We start from the raw sequence: 18951 nt of genomic DNA, 5'->3' as shown, positions 1-18951 counted from the left end.
ACCCATGCTGTGCGAGCGAGCCAGAGGGACAGAGGCCAAGTCTTACTGTACTCTGAGAGAGTGCTATGCTTGACCACCCAGCCAATCCCATCACAGCTTTCAAGCTACGTGTTGTAAAACAGAGCATGAAAGGAGCGTTGGGATTGGCAGGGATCAGTTCAAGTTTCAATCCTCTCCAAAGCATACCCAATTTCTCTGCCACTCCATTTGGAAGCCACGCAACGACTGGTTATGTTCACAACCTGCCATTGGCCAAGGATTGCAGAAAGGGAAGAGGTAAGGTGTGTCACCAACTTGGTCCTGGACGAAGCAAGCATGCAGGCCGCCTTGTGCAGTTCTCCCTGTTGTGGAGTTATTTTGCAAATATAAGTTGCAGGAAAAAATAAGCAAATAATAGTTTCTGAATCTCAAGCTGCATGTTACATTTGGCTTGTTTTTTTTATATTTAATTAGCAATGAGTTATCTGCCTACTAATTATTGGAAAGCATCCTACTTTGCAATTATTTATTGTGTGTTTCCTTTGACTCTTGCTGCTGGGATACTGCTTTCTTTGGACAAAGCCTATGTTATTATTTGTGAACTCTCTTCATTGTGCCAATCTGCAGAAAAAGTAAGTTCAATTAACGTTTCAATTTTATATGTGGATGTCAGTGTTCACAAAGCGCTTCATGGCTGATGTTTAGATTCATTCACTGGTGATACGTTTCTTCAAGGATTACATTTTTAACAGGTTAGTGTTTGTTTTGTGCACAGGTTTTAAAGGACTATTTTTACCATAACATGAGTATATAAAAAAATAAATAGTGTAATGAACATTGAAGGAATTAAAGCCTCAGCCTAATTTGGAAAATAGTTACCCCTTTATCCCCATCAAGCACTCTTATGTTTGTCAGGCTGACAAACTTTGCTTGCTGAATTTCAGGACTAATTTTCATGCCCCACCACTTTCAAATTTCACCAGCCGCCACTGCATACCAGGTGCTCTGAGTCAAGGGGCTGTCAGAGAGGTGGCATGTTTGCTCACAACTTAATAGTGTATCAGCTGGGGGTAGGTATTGTGATAGCAGCACATGGGCATACTAGCCCTGTTCCACCTAGCTCTACACCCTGAAGGCTTCCATTATATCACACATTATCTGTGTTCGCATTTACTACAATGCAAAAGGGATGATAACAAAACAACTCTGTTACTGAAAAACCTCTGGGGCACAGTGTAATTAAAAATCCACAGCAAAATTGTCCATTCTTGTGTCTTTTAGTTTTCAAGCCTCTAGCCAGCATGTGTTTCGTCATACCAGAGTTATGCCTTCGACTTCATCACATATAGAGGAACCGCTGACTCCAGCGTCAGTATACACAGACGAATTCAGTTCATTCACAGGAACCCTTGATTGGTTCAGGTTGCCTCAGTACATGTCCTCGTTACACCAATGTCTCAACTTAGAGCCAATTTGAAAAGGGAGGTTTGTGCGTGATTTTTACTGAAGTGAAGAAGATCCTCCTGTTTCATTGACTGCTTTGGATTTCCCTGTGTCAAGTGACTTTGCGTTTTATTGTGGTCCAGGATGTGGACAGGAATTCCTATGAAGCTGCTCTAGTCATATTAGCTCCCTGCTTTAATTCCTCACCTGGGACAACCGTCCTTAGCATTGTACTGGTTGTGCCAGGTGTTTTCCTTGGTCCTGATGATGACCTTGAGTCTATAAGGTTGAAACATCGTTGACAATTTAAAGCAGCAGGAATTTAAATGTCTTAATTTAAAGGATTTATCTTGTGATTTGGACTGAATTATTGATTTCATGTATCTGAATTTACAAAGATTGTCCACTCAGTAGCTGCTTTTGACTCTTTTCTCTTACGTGTTTCACTTTTCGGTTTGGGTTACTTGCTTTCGAGTACTGTTTTCACCTTTCGTCAGCCACGGCACCACTTTGGATAAAGATAGATGTGATTTTGTTTTATGGGATCTCAAAATATTTGTAATATGTAAATGATTGCCTACCCATTTTTTTATATACGTTCTATAATTGTTTCTAATTTGCTTGTCAGTGATACCTGTTGAGATATTGTTGTTCATGCCACAATTTACTGAAGTCTCAACTGGGTTTAGGGTGTTCCCCTGTAGATAGTTTCATCACATTCAACTTCATCAGGGCTCAAAATAAAATTGCAAAACATATTCTGAGTCATGTCAAAGTAATATCCCTAAAAATATTAATCTAAAGAAGCGTATCTTTTGAGACCGAGTGAAGAGTACTTCATGCACGAAAGTGTATTTCCGTTTGGAGCCAAATCAATATAAGTGAGGAGCATGATAAGTTCAACACTAAAAGAGCTGACAAGCAGTGCTGCTGCTTATGATACATCCTTGTTAAGTAATTAATCACAGTGTCTTAAATGGATCTGTTCACTGGCACCTGTGGGTGTATAATGGGAAAATAATTCCAATAATAAAAACAACCTAGATTCAAGCAACCTCTCAAGCTACAGTTGATCAAAAACCTACTGTGGTATGGCAAACCTACTGAATACTGTAGATCACTACAAATGACCGGTTACATTAATTAAAACAATTCCCTGGGTTCCTGTCTGGCACAGTAATTGCAACTCTAAAGATCCAGGATGACATATACCATATCACACCATACCTAACTCTTGTTTCTGTTGGAACGTTCAGCAGCTTTAACACCACAGATCATGACAAACTGCTGAATTCACCTGAGCACAGAATGGGCCTAAGTTACCAAGTCCTAAGTTTGCTCTCATATTACCCTCTCAACCATATTCACAGGGTACAATATGCCAACATCTGTTCCTCCACATCTAGCATGACCTGATGTGTACCAAAGGAACAATATTATTATCTCTTCTATTCAACCATTATTTTTAGCTCCTCTCTGATCTTGAAATTGAATATGATATTGATATACACTGTTCAGTAGTAATAGTTAGCTATATTTGAAGACATCATACCTAAATGACATCCTCACATTGAGGACCTGTCTCTCTAAAATTCAAGATTGGATGTCAAACAACTACCTCATATTCAACTCTTGAAACCTCTCATCATCCCTCATCACACTGAGAAACAAAAGTAAACTGGACAAAGACCTACTAAATAAACTCTTCTTCTACAACATTCCCTCCATCATCTCATCTTCTATATTAACTTTAGGATTCACTATGGACAGCACCGGGACAATAAACCCACATATGATCAAACTGACCCATTTCATAAATGTTTCCTTTCAGGCAATGTAGAAAACAAAACGTCAGCTAACATTCAACCAACTGAGATCTGCCACCCTTTCTGATGCTATAAGCCATGGGTAGCTGAACTCCTTGTAAGAATTTGGATTTCTAATTGGGGTGGGTGACAATCCACCTCAAGGAATAATCACAACCCCTGTCAGGGTAAAGGCGTGAAGTTCCTAAAGTATCCCACACTCAACCACCTGGCAGCTATGGCACAGAGCAGACAGGATTAATTTACTGGCAATATCCACAATCCTTGTTTGGGTGAATCAATTAACTTACTAAATTAACCTGAACTTAAACCCCTGGTAGTTAAGGCACAGAGCAGACAGGCTTAATTTACAGGAAATGTGTAAATTATTCATATAGTACCAAATAGTAATTAAGCTGAAACGCACAACAATAAAAATCCCAAACCAAATTCAATCAATCAATCAGTTTTTGAACAGCGTGGCTACTCACCCGTGAGGGCCTCAAGGTGCTGGGATTAGAAAAATTAGAAGAATGGAGTCAAATTTAAAAAACAAAATGACACCAAAATGACAACAAGGGGAGAGGCCTACCACAGCGAAAAATAGCCTGTAGGTGCCCATCACTGTGAGGACATGTGAACATTCAATTTCTACGTGTCCTACTTTTAAATGCCATGCAACCTGCCTTGTGAGCTAAAAAGCCTACACAGAGTGATTGAGAAATATTTAAAAGAGGGGTTTTAACTTGTCAACATGGCTTATTCTGACAGGCCGAATTGCAGTTTTTACACTGCTACACTCACCTTACACTGATAGGGCTAAAACCATGTTTTACACAGTAAAGGTGGCACAATATGTGTGGCAGTCCAGGTCCACTTGTGATGCTTAACTTATAGTCCCTTGGCACATTTTGTACCATATACTAGGGACTTATATGCAAGTTAAATATAAATATTAAGAATACAAATGCAACCTTGTTTAAAGGGAAGCACAGGTAATTCATAACTGGTTATGCACAAAGTTCTAAAGCCAGCAAAAATATAGGGTCCAGCAATTGGTGAAAAATATGAGGTAACCACAAAAAAGGCTGGTTTCCTACAATTGTTGATAAGGAAATTTGATCACATCACTTGGTATTAAAGGACTTTCAATGGTTCCCAATCCATGCCAGAATACCATTCATAAATGGTTGTCTCCCTCACAGGGCCATCCATTTCAAAACCCCTCCTTAATTTGCTGCCCTTCTTAAGTAGGAGAAGAGGCCTCGGGAGCAAGAACTCACTCTTCCTACACACACAAGTCCTTTGCTCAAAAACAATAATTCTCAGGCGCTGCTCCTAGCCTTTGGAACTCTGTTCCCCCCTCACTCAGAATTCAACCAGATCTGCTAATTTTCTGGAAAATCTAAAAATACCCCTGCTCTGGCTCTATGTGAACTCATCCTCATACCTATGCTTAGAAGTTCTTCTTGTTCTAGTTTATTTTCTCTACTATTTATGTGTATTCCTCTAGTGGATTATAAAGCAAACATTACATCTCATTCAGTAAAGTTGTGCTAAAGAAAATCATTAATAAATACATGAAGACATTTATGCATGCAAATACTGAAATTAAATAAAACATATAGAAGAGATATGGGTATAGAATTAAAAAAATTATATTTCTCTGTTAGTAAACACACAAATGGGTCACATACCATGAAAGTTGCTGTTTCATAGTCTCTAAAGCACTTCACTGCAAAGTTTTCTGTGACCTTTGCGATCGAGTTTGGGCATATAGAACTGACCATCCCTGCGATTGCAGCTCCAACCTAAAATATGAATTCAGAATTGTAAGAGAATGTCACAAAAACATATATGCCACAAATTGTCTCACTGTGAACCATGAGAACATTATCAGGGAATTTAAAAAAAGATAAATAAAATTGTGCTTATTTATGAAATTGGAAAATGTCTATAAGTCTAATGCTTCTAAGAGGCCAGCATGACTGGGGCAAAGTCAGTCACCTTTCTAATGTTGCACGAGCTACATGCACCCTGCAGCACTGCAAGAAGAGCTGTGTGGGGCTCATCAGTGAATGGATGGTTGAGGCTGCGTTATAAACAATGTCAAATATATTTACTGTATAAACCAGGGCCCAGATTGACTATGGTTTGGTTGAGAGCAGCGCAGCATGACAACTTGCTGTGCTGCGCTGCATCAAATAAAGAGAGCAGGATTGCACCATATCTATTAAGATAATAATATGCATTCCTGCTCTCTCACTGTCTTGGGGCCCACAGGGCAGCCTGTGCCAACACAGGAACCTCTGCTCCATGGTGCAAGGGTGCCTTCGTTACAGGCAGGATTGTTTTTGACTTGGAAGGGACACTTTCTTGCACAGAAAAATCTGCAGACGCATTTTATTCTCTCTATGTGTGCTGCAGAATGGCACAGAGTGGGCAGCAAAGTGACCAAGCTGCAAACCCTCCCTTTGCAGGAGAAGGGAGGAGATGAGCGATGAGGATCAAGCTGCAGGCCCATCACCCTGGGGCTGGGTGCAGCAAAAGCAGAAGGTTGTCTGACGAGACCCAATCATGGAGGACTAGGCTAAAGGGATGACAAACTTAGTGTGCCCATGAATGGCCAATAGGGGTAGGATAGGTTCATGCAGCAGGTTTTTGGTTCAGCATCGGGAACCAGGGCCAATCAAAGACAGGGAGAGCAGGATGCAAAGAAGGAGTCCAGAAGGAAGCACAGGCCTGTGGGACATCGAGGCAACAGTTTCAGCAGTATCTCTGGTGAGAATGTCTCACCACCAAAGGGGCATGTAGCCACAACGAAACCTCTCACAAGAAAGGGCACACACCTAGCTCACCATTAACCACGAGACAGAGTGTTTTTTATGTGGAGCAAGGGTGGTTCAGCTCCCACTTGGCACTTGGAGCCATCAGAGCAGAGCGCCAGCCGGAGTAGCCCTAGTGGAAGGCCAGACCCTGTAACAACACATGGTGAGAATCAGGGTCAAGGCTTCATGGCACTGCTTGAAAGGTTGGAGTGCAGGGGCCAGAGACACACTCTCAGGATCGGGCAAGAGCAGGGACAGGCACAGTAACAGGCATAGTGAATTATGGTATGCAAGTCCGGGTAATGAACTTCAACTGGCAGGCCCCCCAGCTTCTGTGACCACCTCAGATGTTCCTTACTCACAAGACCGGGGTCACCCGGGGCAACCATGTGGGCCTAGAATTGAAAGGTCCATAGACAATTGGCATGTGAGTTTGTAGAAAAGGTCCCCCAGAGCGCCACAGCACTCTTCCTCTATGAACAGAAAGTGCAAGAAGTGCAGTGTAAGTACCAAGGAGAAGCTTGGTTGTGATACAATGAAGGCTTTAGGGATAAAATGCAGACATGGCCCATTATAGTCTGGTATCACCAAAATCTAGCTTAATCACTCATATGTGATGGCCCGCGAAGGATTGAGCACACAAGAGACTTTTTTGAGTCCTATGGGAGCAAGGAGCAGCAAGAAAGTTATCAGGAAAGCAGCAAAAGCAGAGCCTACAGTAAAGGGAGGGCTGGGAAGAGCAATAACACTGCATGCTGGAAGTTTGAGAAGGACAAATGTAAGTGGTGCCTGGCATGCAAAAAAAGGGACACCTGAAGCGCATCTGCGGGCTGTCATCCGGCTTGTGATTGCAGGGGGGAAAAGTTGTTGCTGAGACGAAAGAACCCCAAAGAAATAATGCTGAAGAGGCACAGAAAGAGAGTGAGGTTAAGGAGAAGATGGTGGAACGTGGACATCCCCAATGCAGGTCATTCCAATGCTCAACAGGTATCACAAACAAGCTGACACACTGCTTTTAGAACAGGGTTTCAAGGAAGACATTCTGATACAGGTAAAGGGCACCCCGGTGGACCATCTCAGTAATAACCTGAAATCAGTGAATGAAAATATTGAGGTGGCAAGATGGACAGTGGTAAAGGAACTCCAGCTTGGCTGTGTAGCAGGTCCATTCAACTATCCACCATTGGAGAACTTGATTGAGTCTCAGTTGATAGTGGTTGCTAAGAAGGAGGCTGGTCAGTTTAGGCTTATTCATCACCTGTCTTACCACCAGGAAACGTCAGTGAATGATAATTGGAGCAGGACCTATGCTCAGTATCTTGTATCTTACCCCATGCTTGATGAAGCAGTGAATGTGCTGTAGGTAGCCAGAAAAGGGGCACTGATGATCAAGGCTGACACTGAACCATCTCTAGGCTCCTCCCAGTGCGCCCCAGCAGTTTTCACCTGCTGGTCTCTTTTACTATGATGAGTGCCTCCCTATGGGCTGCACAATCTCCTATGTGTTACTTGAAGCATTCAGCACATTCTTTGAGAGGGAGCTGGGTGAAAGACACCCTGTGGCTGGCAGTTACATTGCCTCAATGATTTCCTCCTCATAGAAGCCCTGGGATCACTGCAATGCATCACACTGCTGGGCCAGTTTATTACTCTGACTGTTAAACTAGGAGTCCAGTTAGTACACAAGAAAACCAAGAGACCCACAAGCAAGCAAACATTTTTGGGCATAGAACTGGATTCAGTAGAGGGGGTTTGTAGAATACCCCAACCCCAAAATCTGTGAACTGAGGCCGTTAATCGAGGAACCAAATAGAGGACAAAGCTCTGGCACCTAAGGCCGTGGTCAAGTGTAGTAAGTGCTGGTCCCTTTTTCAGAAGGTGGTGGGCAGCACCAAGGGTTGCAGAGGTACAGGAAGAGCAGACGTTGAGTAGTTGATACATTCAGATTTTCACAAGTGGAAAAAATCATGGGCCCAAACACACTTGAGTGCAGTTGCATACTTCTCCAAGCTCCAGAGGTAGGGGTGGCGGTCAGACCAGACAAACTCTTTTTATTGCCAGGCAGCAATGGAGCAGGGGAACAGGGTTGGGGCTGTATACAGATAAGGTGGAAGGACAGCAGGTGACCAATTGACTTTGCTAAACTGGGTGTGTTTTTAGAGGCACTGACGGGTGTCTGCACAACAGCGAGGCGTTAGGCCTATTCAGGACTGCTTTTGTGGTGGCCTTTTGAGGGCCCATAGGGTCAGCAAGCTGGTGGCCCTGTGCAAGGTAAATCTGAGAGACACATGCTTGCAGCCGGAAGATGTTTACATGGGTCAGGGGCACATGGTGCTGAGGGTGAGATGGTCAAAAAAAGACCAAGAAGAAAAAGGAAAGCTCACATGCCTTGACTGTATCACAGTACCTGAGGTCTGGCCAGTATGCCTAAGAAAGGCCTACCTACATTTCAGACCACAAGGGGGAACCCCGCTATTTATACACCAGGATAGCACATGCCTTAGTAAGTTTCAGTTCACCACAGTGTTACGGAACGGGCTAGCGAGGGCATGTTTCCCACTCTGCAGTTTGGGTCACAATTAGGCTGGCATAGGGGCATCCTTAACTGTGACAGAGCACGGCCTGGTAGACAATTTTATCAAGAGCATTGGCAGGTGTATATCACAGGCTTTTAGGGATTACATCATACCTGAATGCAATTAAGGCAAGGTATTTCTTCTCACTGCCTTGGCCCCTGAAGGGAAGTGTACGGTCTGGATGCTGGGCCACACTTACATCATGAGGGGACATCAGTGGGCAGCGTTACAGAAGGATTACAAAAGCAAATAACTGCATAACATTGCCGTTGGTGTGAATGGGCACATAGGGCATGAAACTGGCTCATCTGCTGTGAATGATACGTGGAGCCCTGCAGTCTGGAGGCAATCTGGATGGAGTCCTTATACATTTGGGTGGTAACAATTTAGCTGGGCAGGGGCAACATCAACTCTTTAAACTTAGCACTTGTATAGCACACTACTCACCCATTAGGGTGTCAAGGTGCTGTACACTTACCACTGTGAAACCCCTCCCAGCTTTTCCCTGTGAGGCACCCACTCCTGGGAAACCCCCAGGGTGAAGCCAGGCATCCAAGCGCTGTCAGGGCTGTTGTGGAAGTTAAGCAAGCTATTGCCCAGAGTGGGACCCATTAATTAGATTAGGCACTGAGGTGAGAATTATTGGGTCCAAGGGAATTGAGCCCAAGACCCACCGAGACAAGAATTGAACCCTGGTCCTGGGCCAAATCTCTGCACCAGGGCCTGCTGCTCTAACCATTGTGCCACAATTCTCCACTCCTTGAAGCCATGAAGGCAGAACTAACCACGATTTCCTGGCTGGTCCGACCAGCTGATGTTGTACGGTCGGAGTTGATAGAGTGTTTCAAATGGAGGGGGGCTTGTGTCTGGGGTCAATGGAGATGTACCGGCAGAAGCAGTATACCTCAGTTCTGCAAATGTATGGGCTTGGAATTTGTCAGGCCTGGTCTCGTTAACCTTAGGTTCCCTGGCAACTATGTTGCAGACAAGGTTCACTTATCTGAGGGACGGATGGACATGTTCCTCTTGAACACTGTGAGCGGTTAGGGTTTTCTTAGGATTAATGACAGTAGGAAAGGGGGAAGCGGCCATCAGTGGTGAAGCCACTGGTGGCTTGGGTGAGAGAGCAGCAGTGAAGGCCAAGGATAACACAGTAGGTCAGGAAGAAGAACCACTCAAACAGGATCCTTGGGATGCCTCTTAGCAAGGACTCTGGATGGCAAGAACTTAGGGCCAGCAAAGGTTTATCTCTAAACCAACACGACACTTGCAGCACAGTCACAGCCACAGCCAGAGGGCTGCAAAAACCGGACATTAGTAGCAAGGGAAACCTAGAAGCCATGACACTTGACAACAATGGACCCTCGAATAAAGTGCTGTCAGCAGGATGGTTTAGGGCAAATAGACTAACTTGAATATGAAACAGCAAGGAGTGAATAATAAATGTATATTATGTATGACCACCTGTGGACTTGATGTACAGTGGATTGCTTGCTCTATGTTCTAAGTAATGCATGCTGTATGGTTCGTATTAACAGTCTTGTGAAGATTTATGACCCAGCATTGTTTTTATGATGTGATAAACTGCGAACGTTTACACACCAAAGAGATTATATGGGCATTTAAATACAGTGGTACCATTATTGTGCAAAAATATATTAAATAATTAGTGCATTGCAAATCTGCTTATGTTGCCCCATTGTAATGTATGAACATGTTTTGAGCACATCCACGAAGAAAATGAACTGTAATCATCATTAAAAAGTGCAGTCCATGCAGAGCACTAACCTCTGCTGCTGATGCCACTGCGGATATAGGTTGAGAGCTTATGCCATCCCACATCAAGGTGAAGTCCTGCATGCTGGGGATCCCTTTTGTTTGCTCAACAATATTAATGGTGATATTTATTCCCATATGAACCTCGTATTCGAGCAACTTAAAATCACCTGAGAAGAAAAGTTACACATGTCAGAAAACAATTCATTCAGACAGTAATTTCAAAATTATTATTTAGTAGCCGAATTATATTTGAAGTAGGACACAATATTAAAACTTGTAAGGGAATACTATGTTTAAATGCACAGACTTTGAGAATCAAGTATCCTATCATTCTATCATTGATGGAAAGAAAAGGATAGAGATGAACACTGCATGGTGTTTTATAAGACTGCCAGACTTGGGCAAGGCTCACTACTTTTGTCAGAAGCCTATCAGTCTTCAATCATCTACTGATAAGGTCTCCCTTTCCCCAGCCACGGCTTTCAGCATTGAATTTAGCATCTCTCTTCTCCAGTCGAAGGCACACTTCACGGATTGCTTACATATTTCTGCATTCCCTCGTTTCTTCACTATTCGCATCTCATAGCCACCTCGATCAGTCTCACCTGGACCACATCAAAATATGCGTCCATAGAAAAATGACCCACAGGGGTGGCTCCTCCGCTAAGAAGGAGGAGCGTCGCCACTCCCGTCAGCAGCGGCAGATTGACACATCTTCATCAGCCCAATGAGGAGCCACATTCAGGCAAAACGCATTCCTCTAATAAATGTCCTAAAATGGCCATGGTTAACCCTCTCTTTCATACATGTCTAAATCAACATATATCTATTTCGCTGCTCTGCTTCTATGTGTGACTGCAACTTGTCAAGCATTCTGCACACACAGGTACACCAGAAGAGTCTTACACAAAATATTTTTCCTGTGATATTCATACAATTACTTAATCTCATAATCACGTGCACCAAAAGGACACAGGTGGACTCACTCCCCAACAGGAACCTACGGCATGTCATCCATGGCCTCCACAAATATAACTAAACGACAAAACAAGCATGATCCTCATTCATTTCAATACATCTTTTGAACACTTCTGGCAATCTGCTTCACCATGCTAAGTCTTAATCAAGCCTTGCACTACAGTATGTATGGCCTCTGAAAAAAAAGGTTGTGCAGAGAATATTTGTCATCTTTAAGCAAATTTGCTTACACGATCTTTGAATTTTGAAGAATGCAAATCTAACCACTTTGATATGTTCACTTTTATTTAGCAGGGATCAAAATACCGGAACTTCCACTCAGTTTACTGACAAATATTTTACACTCTCTAAAGCAGGAAAGACAATGAATAAAGCAGCCCAATGGCACCTTTTGCCATTGCAGATACTTTGTCATTTGCTAAACTGCAGTGTTTCTTTACCTATTTGTGAAATATGGCTTTTTTCAGTGGTTAAAGGTGGATTTACAGATCTGATTGGGATCTGAAGATCTAATGATCTGATTGTCTAGACATATATGCTAATGCAATAAATGTTTTTAGTTATAAGTGTGAAGCATTACAGCTTGCATCCTGGAAAAATACACACGTATGGGAGCAGGACGAATATCCGATGACCCCAGGGAAGATCACACATAAGGAGGAAGGGGGAGCATTAGCTGACCAGAGAGAAAATGATACGGGTTTCAAACGGTCATGTATTACCTCCAAAAATGCAACATATATAATGTGTGTAATGGAGATTGCACATCTACCATAATGGATTCCCAGATCTAAATATGTGACTTCGGGCCCAGATTTTCAATTCAAATCATTAGATTTGAGTCTGGATCATTAAATCTAGATCCCTGAGTCTCGGCCAGGATGCAATCCAGAGCCTGGAATCAATAACTAGATCCTGAAGTCAATTGAGCGGTCTGGATCCTGGAATGTGGTCCAGGATTTAAGAATCTTGAATAGAAATTAAAAGCAAATTCACAGTGCAATTGTGCATGACCAAAGGCTCTGTGCAGTTAGGGGTGTGGGCTCATGGGTTGTTAGCACGGCACAGCTGGTATGGGTAGGATGCAAGATACGCACAGAGTCTGACTATACTCCAGATCTTATGTTGAGCCACAGTGTGCAAGACTAAAGGCCATGAACAACTGGGTTTAGTCAAATGGAGTGGGCACAAAGGCCTAGGCTATGATTGGATTCACTGCTCAGGCGTCACTCTGAATGCCAAAGGCTGTGATTAGCTCTTTGATTGGGATGTGGCCCAGAACCCATTGAGATATAAAGGCCGTGTACTGCTGGCTTGAGTGGCACAAACGTTTGTATAGGATTTGGCTGTAGGGAAGACCCTTCACCCAGACATCACATTACAATGTCACAAGAAAGCACAGAAGCTTTGGTGCAATGGATCCTGGGCAATGGGTCTGGCTCACAAGCAGGCCCTATGCACTGAGCTTGGTATGCATTGTGAACAGCCAGACTCTACACTGAACCCTAAAGTACCCACAGTAGGCTTTGGTCAGGCCATGCACAAATAGACTGCTGCACACAGCTGAAGGTATGCAAGCCAGATTAGGGTTGCATCGGGTGCAGCATATATACAAGTTACTGTAAAAACATACGTTTAACTTATAGTTTGATTTTAAAAAACTCAGAAAATCACAGTTATTGTGATTTAAGCTGGCACTGTAATTCTTATAAAATACTGAAATTCTCTAGTTATAGTAATTTTCATTAACCATAACTCATATCACCACCTTACACTGCTCATGAACACACATGACATGATTGATGACAAATGAAGTGACAGCAATGGTGACATCACTGTTGGGATCTCTTATGGGATCAACAGCAAGACAAGTTTGGTAGGACTGTGCGCCAAGCATAGAGTGTTTTCCAAGGCCCACCATGTGCCAGTTCCCACTTCATACTGCTAAAGAACAGGCACAGTTGGTTCTGTGGATTTGTGATTTTTGTGGTAAAGAGATGCAAAATGTAGATGCCCGCGGTCCTGCACAGTGGTTTATGTTCACAAGGAGGTCATAGCAAAAGGTAAGGCCTGTTTTCAACCAGAGCTCACTGGGGTAATGCTCCCTATTGCTCGTGCGGACAGTGAGGGTCAGATAATTATTATATAACAAGCTACTATTTGACTGGACAAAAAGCCAGAAGTAGAAAATGACTGTAGGACATCATATGGGTTAAAAATCCTGCAGGCATGTAGCGAACAAGAAGCAGGCGGTTGAAAAATCAAGGCAAATACAAACAAATATAACAACAATATGTTATCCATATCCTAGAATGAGCATGCAATTTAAAGTATGCAAAGATAAACCCAAAGATGGCGATGTGTCTGGATGATAATAAACCAGGATCGAACAGACCCCATGGAAACCTCATTTGCTAAGTTACAGGGCAACAACTTGGGTAACTACTTGACTACTCACCAAAATGAAGCAAAACATTGAGCACACAGAGAAGGGGCAGCTGGCTAATAAAAAGGAATCAGGGTACACCGTAGAAAATGGAACATTGATTCCACGTGTTCCCAACCAAAAATACAAAACCCCCTACACCAGTGGTTCCCACCCTGTGGTCTGGGGACCCCTAGGGGCTCTGTGAAAACCCAATATTAACAGATTAATAAAGTGTGTATAAATAAACTGGCTAAATGTACAACTGAAAATTTTAAAACGTTCTGTAAATGTCAAGGAACTTGAAATTGGAGGCTACAATTTAAATTAGTATCCTCAAAATGATTTGTGGAGCTTTAATTGAATTTAGAACAGCTCCAACCTCCCTATTAAATTTAACATTATTTTATTTTATTTGTTTGCAAATTAAATAAAATGTGTTATCATATGTGTATGTGTTTGTTTCTGTGTTTTTTGGGTATTGTTTTGTGCTTCAAATTATTGTCAATGTATAAGCCTGGGTGCTGGGTAATGACTCAGTGGGGGGTCCCTGGGTTACAGTAATGATTCAGTTGGTCCCCCCGGGTCCAGTAATGATAAAGTGGGGGTCCACAGAAGTCAAAAGGTAGGGAGACACTGCTCTACACCATATGAAGGAAGCTCTATGCAATGCACCTGCACCCAACCACACTGCGAGTGGACGAGCAAAGAAGGCAGAAGGACCGCACCAGACCTCCAACAGTACTTTTATGCATAAAGAATCCGCACACTCAGATTATCCCCTGATGTGGGCGGGGAATGAGGAATCAGGGCACATTTGAAGCGTCCCATCCCAAGTCATATGAACCCGCAAGCATGGTGTAGTTTGCATACCTCGTTGTGAGTTGAAGGTCACAGTGTAGTTGTGCACTTCACTATCATCAGCCCTTGTTACCGCTACTGTGTCGGGTTTTATTGACCACAGGGCATTCAGAGCAGACTGCACTTCAAGGCTGGAAGCATCAGCTGACAGACGAGCTGCAGGGAAAATGAAACATTAGATGAGCTACAGATATCAATTCATAACCCTTGTTCAACCACACAATCACGTTGGTCTTCAAATAGCATAATTGGAAAAAGAATGCGATGCTTTCTATGACGTTTCTTCCTCCAAGCGGTAAACAGCCCCCGGTATTTCCAGCAGCTTCTCATTCACACTTCGCTGGTTTTGAACCCGTCACATCAATGCGCTGTTTGAATGCATTTGTACATATCTGCGATCGTATTCGGAATGGGTTTGGAAGACTTTGACAAACATGAATCACATTTCTCAGGTGCTTTGATACCTCCCTCCCAACCTTCTCTGGACCACTAACATCTGGAAAACAATGAGCTCACTCTCTGCCAACTGAGACATCCACAGGAATGGGAATTATTACATATTGTATTACAGAACACCTTTCTTTCGGGCTCAACACACAAGAAAATATAATTAGCACATGCAGATTGCACTGGGCATTGTTTTGTCAACATTATGCAAATTGCTCTAATGAAATTATACAATAACCTTCCTAAGTCTTCTTCATAATTCAGCATTAGGGTTGCTCATTTCAAAGTTCCATTTTAAGTACATACCTGTGCGCTCCATATTGTAGATAAGTGTGAAAAAGAACGACGAGCATGATCCACCACACGCAACTGTGATTGTCTGAACTTCGGCCTTGGTGGTAGACTCCGTCCAGTTCACCAAGGTTATGACCTAAACAAGAATTATAAGCAAGTCTTCAATATGTTACCACCACTCCACTTTGGCCTATCTCTTCTAGGGATAGAGAAGATTTATTCTGTGCCCCTCCTTCGCTTCTTCAGTTTTTAAAATATTTCTCAATGGCCTCTTTCTCTGAGTTTCTGGAAAGTTTCACATTGAACTGACCGGTCATTGATGGGCGCTGCACTTACTACAAACACGGAGACAGATTTAGCATTATTTCACCCAGCACAGCAAGCCACAAACAACTCTGTTTTTGTGTTCTTCCTGTTTGAGCCATTGGCTTCAGAAATTGTCAATCACATTTTAGATCAAACCATAGGCAATTGGCGCTCTCAGCTCACTATTCCTGTGTCATTATGCCTCCTATCTTCTGCTTGCAGTGCACGGGATACTATTCACTCCCTCTCCCTTTGCTGCTCTCTCTTAGTGGCTTAGCAGCCCTTTCCCACCCTCTAGTTGTTGTTTCCACCAAGTGTTTATTCTTTCCCACAACCCTGCAATCAGTGCTTACTTTATGGGAGCACGTTTAGCCAATTCCCTTTCTGCCCATTGCGCTAAGACCCATGATTTTTTTAGCCCCTCTTCACACTGAGGCCCTCTGCACTTGCACCCCCACAACTTTGTGATTTTTCTGCCACTCATTTGCAAAGGCAAGCGCCTTCGTGAAATAGTACTATTTAGGTCTCACGTATATCTGCCTTTTGAAGACCTCATGTTGTCAATATACATAAACATGTATCTACAGTTCAGAAGAGTATGTTTTTTGGGCAGCCCCCTTCAGCCACTGACTGTTGCCACTGACTGTTGGAATATTGTCTGTTTTTTAAGCTTGCATTTCATTGAAGATTACATGGGGCTTTAAGTAGAATCATGTGGTAACTCGTCTACTGTTCTGTAACCCCATTGGTGCCTTTGAACAACTTCAAAGGAACTCAAAAGAAATAAGAAGCTCCATTACATTATGGCAGTTGTGCAATAGCATGCACACATTGTGGCCATCTTGCAATGGAGTTTCAAAGAACGTAAGAATCTCTATTACAGATGGCTGAAGTGCATTGATATCCAAACAATGTTTGCCTAGCTTTCTACTGGATGATCTAACCACCGTAAGGGGACATCTCTGAACAGCCCACCAATGTATAAAGGACCTCTGGTTCTGCAGAATAAATACTTTCTCCCTTACTACCTTCATCACCCAAAACGTGAACCCACAATAAGATTGTTATAGATAGCCCATACCACGTGCACCCAGCACACCCGTATGTTGGATCTATCAGGTGTTCCAGAACACTCTATTTCCAACATTCGCACATGATCATTCCAATCGTGCCTACAACTAGCCTATGTGAACAGTAGAGACGAACCAGGATGCCCTCACTATCATGCAATGACAAGACAACAAAGTCGTATAGTTTGCAAAGTACTGCATTGCATCATCATGCCTGTCCTTAGCATACAATGTCAAGCTGTTTTTCACCACCTACAGTTAGGAAATAGATGCAAAAGTTATTTTCAAAAAATATAACTAATTATAAAAAAAATACACGTGGTTATCAACATGGATTTTTATTCAATATGCTGCACTGGTTACGTTTATAAGACTGTTATTGTCCTGCCTTCGAAATAACCAGATGGTGCACTTGATTTCAACCCCTTCCCTTAAGTTAAGCACCACGGTTGGGTCATACATTTTTTCCCACTTACTCCCTCTCTAGCCACCAACTATGTGGTTCCTGGCCCTCACCTGCAGCCTCAGGTCTTCTCAGTGGTAGCCCATGGGACCTGACTACTTTGAAGGGAAGGGACCTCAGAAACCTAGAGGAGTCTTTCTTCCGAAGTGCCCATTGTAGGTGGCACTCCGCTATGATGCTGCAGGGGCCAGCACAGATGTTTACGGGTGGGGGTGTACCACAGGCCCCTACAATTCCCGCACCTCAGGGGGCAAACCCTCAAGGAACCACCATTCAGCACGCCTTTTATGAATTTCTGCGAGATAAGGGAATCTCAGGGGCCCCTCATCAATTCTGCAGAGGGCTACGCTGTGTAATGCCACTGGCATTGGGGGCGGAGAGAGAGAGAGAGAGGGAGAAAGAGAGAGAGAATCCTATGCCGAGGTTAATTCTGCCCTTTGGGAAGCTGATGAACAAAGCATTGTGGATTCTCAAGACCGAGAGCTCGTTAAGAAAGAAAACAAGACTAAAAGGCTACTTCCTGGAAGAATTCTCTCTACCTTGATGAAGGACGTGAAGGACTGAGGAGTGGAGACTTGTTTTGCCTTGAATCTTTGGACCTGGAAGGCTTCTCTGAGGCCCACTAGGCTGGCCTGGCCTCTTCTAGACCTACAAGGCGAAGAGGATCCAGGAAGGCCAAGAAGCCTTCTAACTTTCGAGCTTTTTCCATAACAAGGAACATGTGGGGGATTTAGAAGAAAAGAGAAGCTTTATCCGGTTGAGAAACAATCAGCTGGCCAATAAAATATAACATTTTACAAAGCCTGACCAAGCCTGACCAAGCTTATCCCAACTATATGAATGGAGAAAGACTTATGAGGCAAGTGGACCTCGGGGACGAACTGGAGCAGGCGAGTCTGCTGTGGACCTGTAGAGAGAGGCAGCCCCTGTGACGTGAAAGCTCTGTCTGAAGTGCCAGTATGAGCTTTTGGATACCTCTCGATGAGCTACTTTTCAAGCAAAGACCTCTGATGCAAATCAGTGAATCTGTTTTTAAAGGACATCTTTTTTTTTTTTTACCAAAAACTGTTCTCTTTTAAAAGCAATGCCTGCAGCTGTGCTTTGTTTCAGTATTCAAACTGAATGCACTGGCGCCCTCTAGTGGCTATATTTTTGACAATCACAGCGACCTCAATACTCGCTGGTGTGAGTAATTTTTGACGTCCGATTCTGTTTTTTTATTCAAAGAGGCCGCTTCCCCCTGTGACTCTTGACCACTACATATGTTTTTCTTCATTTACGTGTAATTTCAATAATTAGATGGTGTTCTTTTTCTTTACACTGGCTTGCAAATTGGCCATTTCTTTACTGTACTTTTTTGGTATTGCTCAGAATTCCTCAAATAAATATGTTTACGTATTAGGAACTAGATTATTTTGACTTTGGGGGATTTTAGTTTAATAATTCAGCTTCCTAAAATGTTGACGTGAACATCGACTTGTTTGTCCAGCATTTAACATAAAATTTGCCAATATTTAAAAAAAACGCTTCACCGGATTTAAAAGTAAATATTTTTGATTTTCATTTGTTAATGTTTCATTATTTCTTTCAATCATTATTTAATTTAGATTCAAATAGATTTTGATTATTTGTGTCCTGCTAGTTCTATCATTAGTAGCCCTGACGGCTCTGTGGTAGAAACGGGAGCTCCGACTGAC

General features: G+C 42.9%; 1 protein-coding gene across 2 annotated transcripts in view; it reads right to left on the bottom strand.

Moving 5' to 3' along the window:
* LOC138282759 (fibrocystin-L-like) overlaps positions 1-18951 on the bottom strand; it is a 455872-nt gene that overhangs the window by 334104 nt on the left and 102817 nt on the right. For both annotated transcript variants that reach the window (XM_069220630.1, XM_069220631.1), the window contains exons 17-20: positions 15428-15551; positions 14687-14830; positions 10420-10577; positions 4925-5038 (exon numbers count right to left, since the gene is read on the bottom strand). In XM_069220630.1, the coding sequence (XP_069076731.1) occupies positions 4925-5038; positions 10420-10577; positions 14687-14830; positions 15428-15551 (540 nt within the window). The remainder of the gene's footprint in view (positions 1-4924; positions 5039-10419; positions 10578-14686; positions 14831-15427; positions 15552-18951) is intronic.

Source organism: Pleurodeles waltl, chromosome 2_2 (assembly GCF_031143425.1).
Source record: "Pleurodeles waltl isolate 20211129_DDA chromosome 2_2, aPleWal1.hap1.20221129, whole genome shotgun sequence".
NCBI classification, from domain to species: Eukaryota; Metazoa; Chordata; class Amphibia; order Caudata; family Salamandridae; genus Pleurodeles; species Pleurodeles waltl.
Note: the sequence above shows the minus strand (reverse complement) of the source record. Positions and strands in the feature narration are given on the sequence as shown.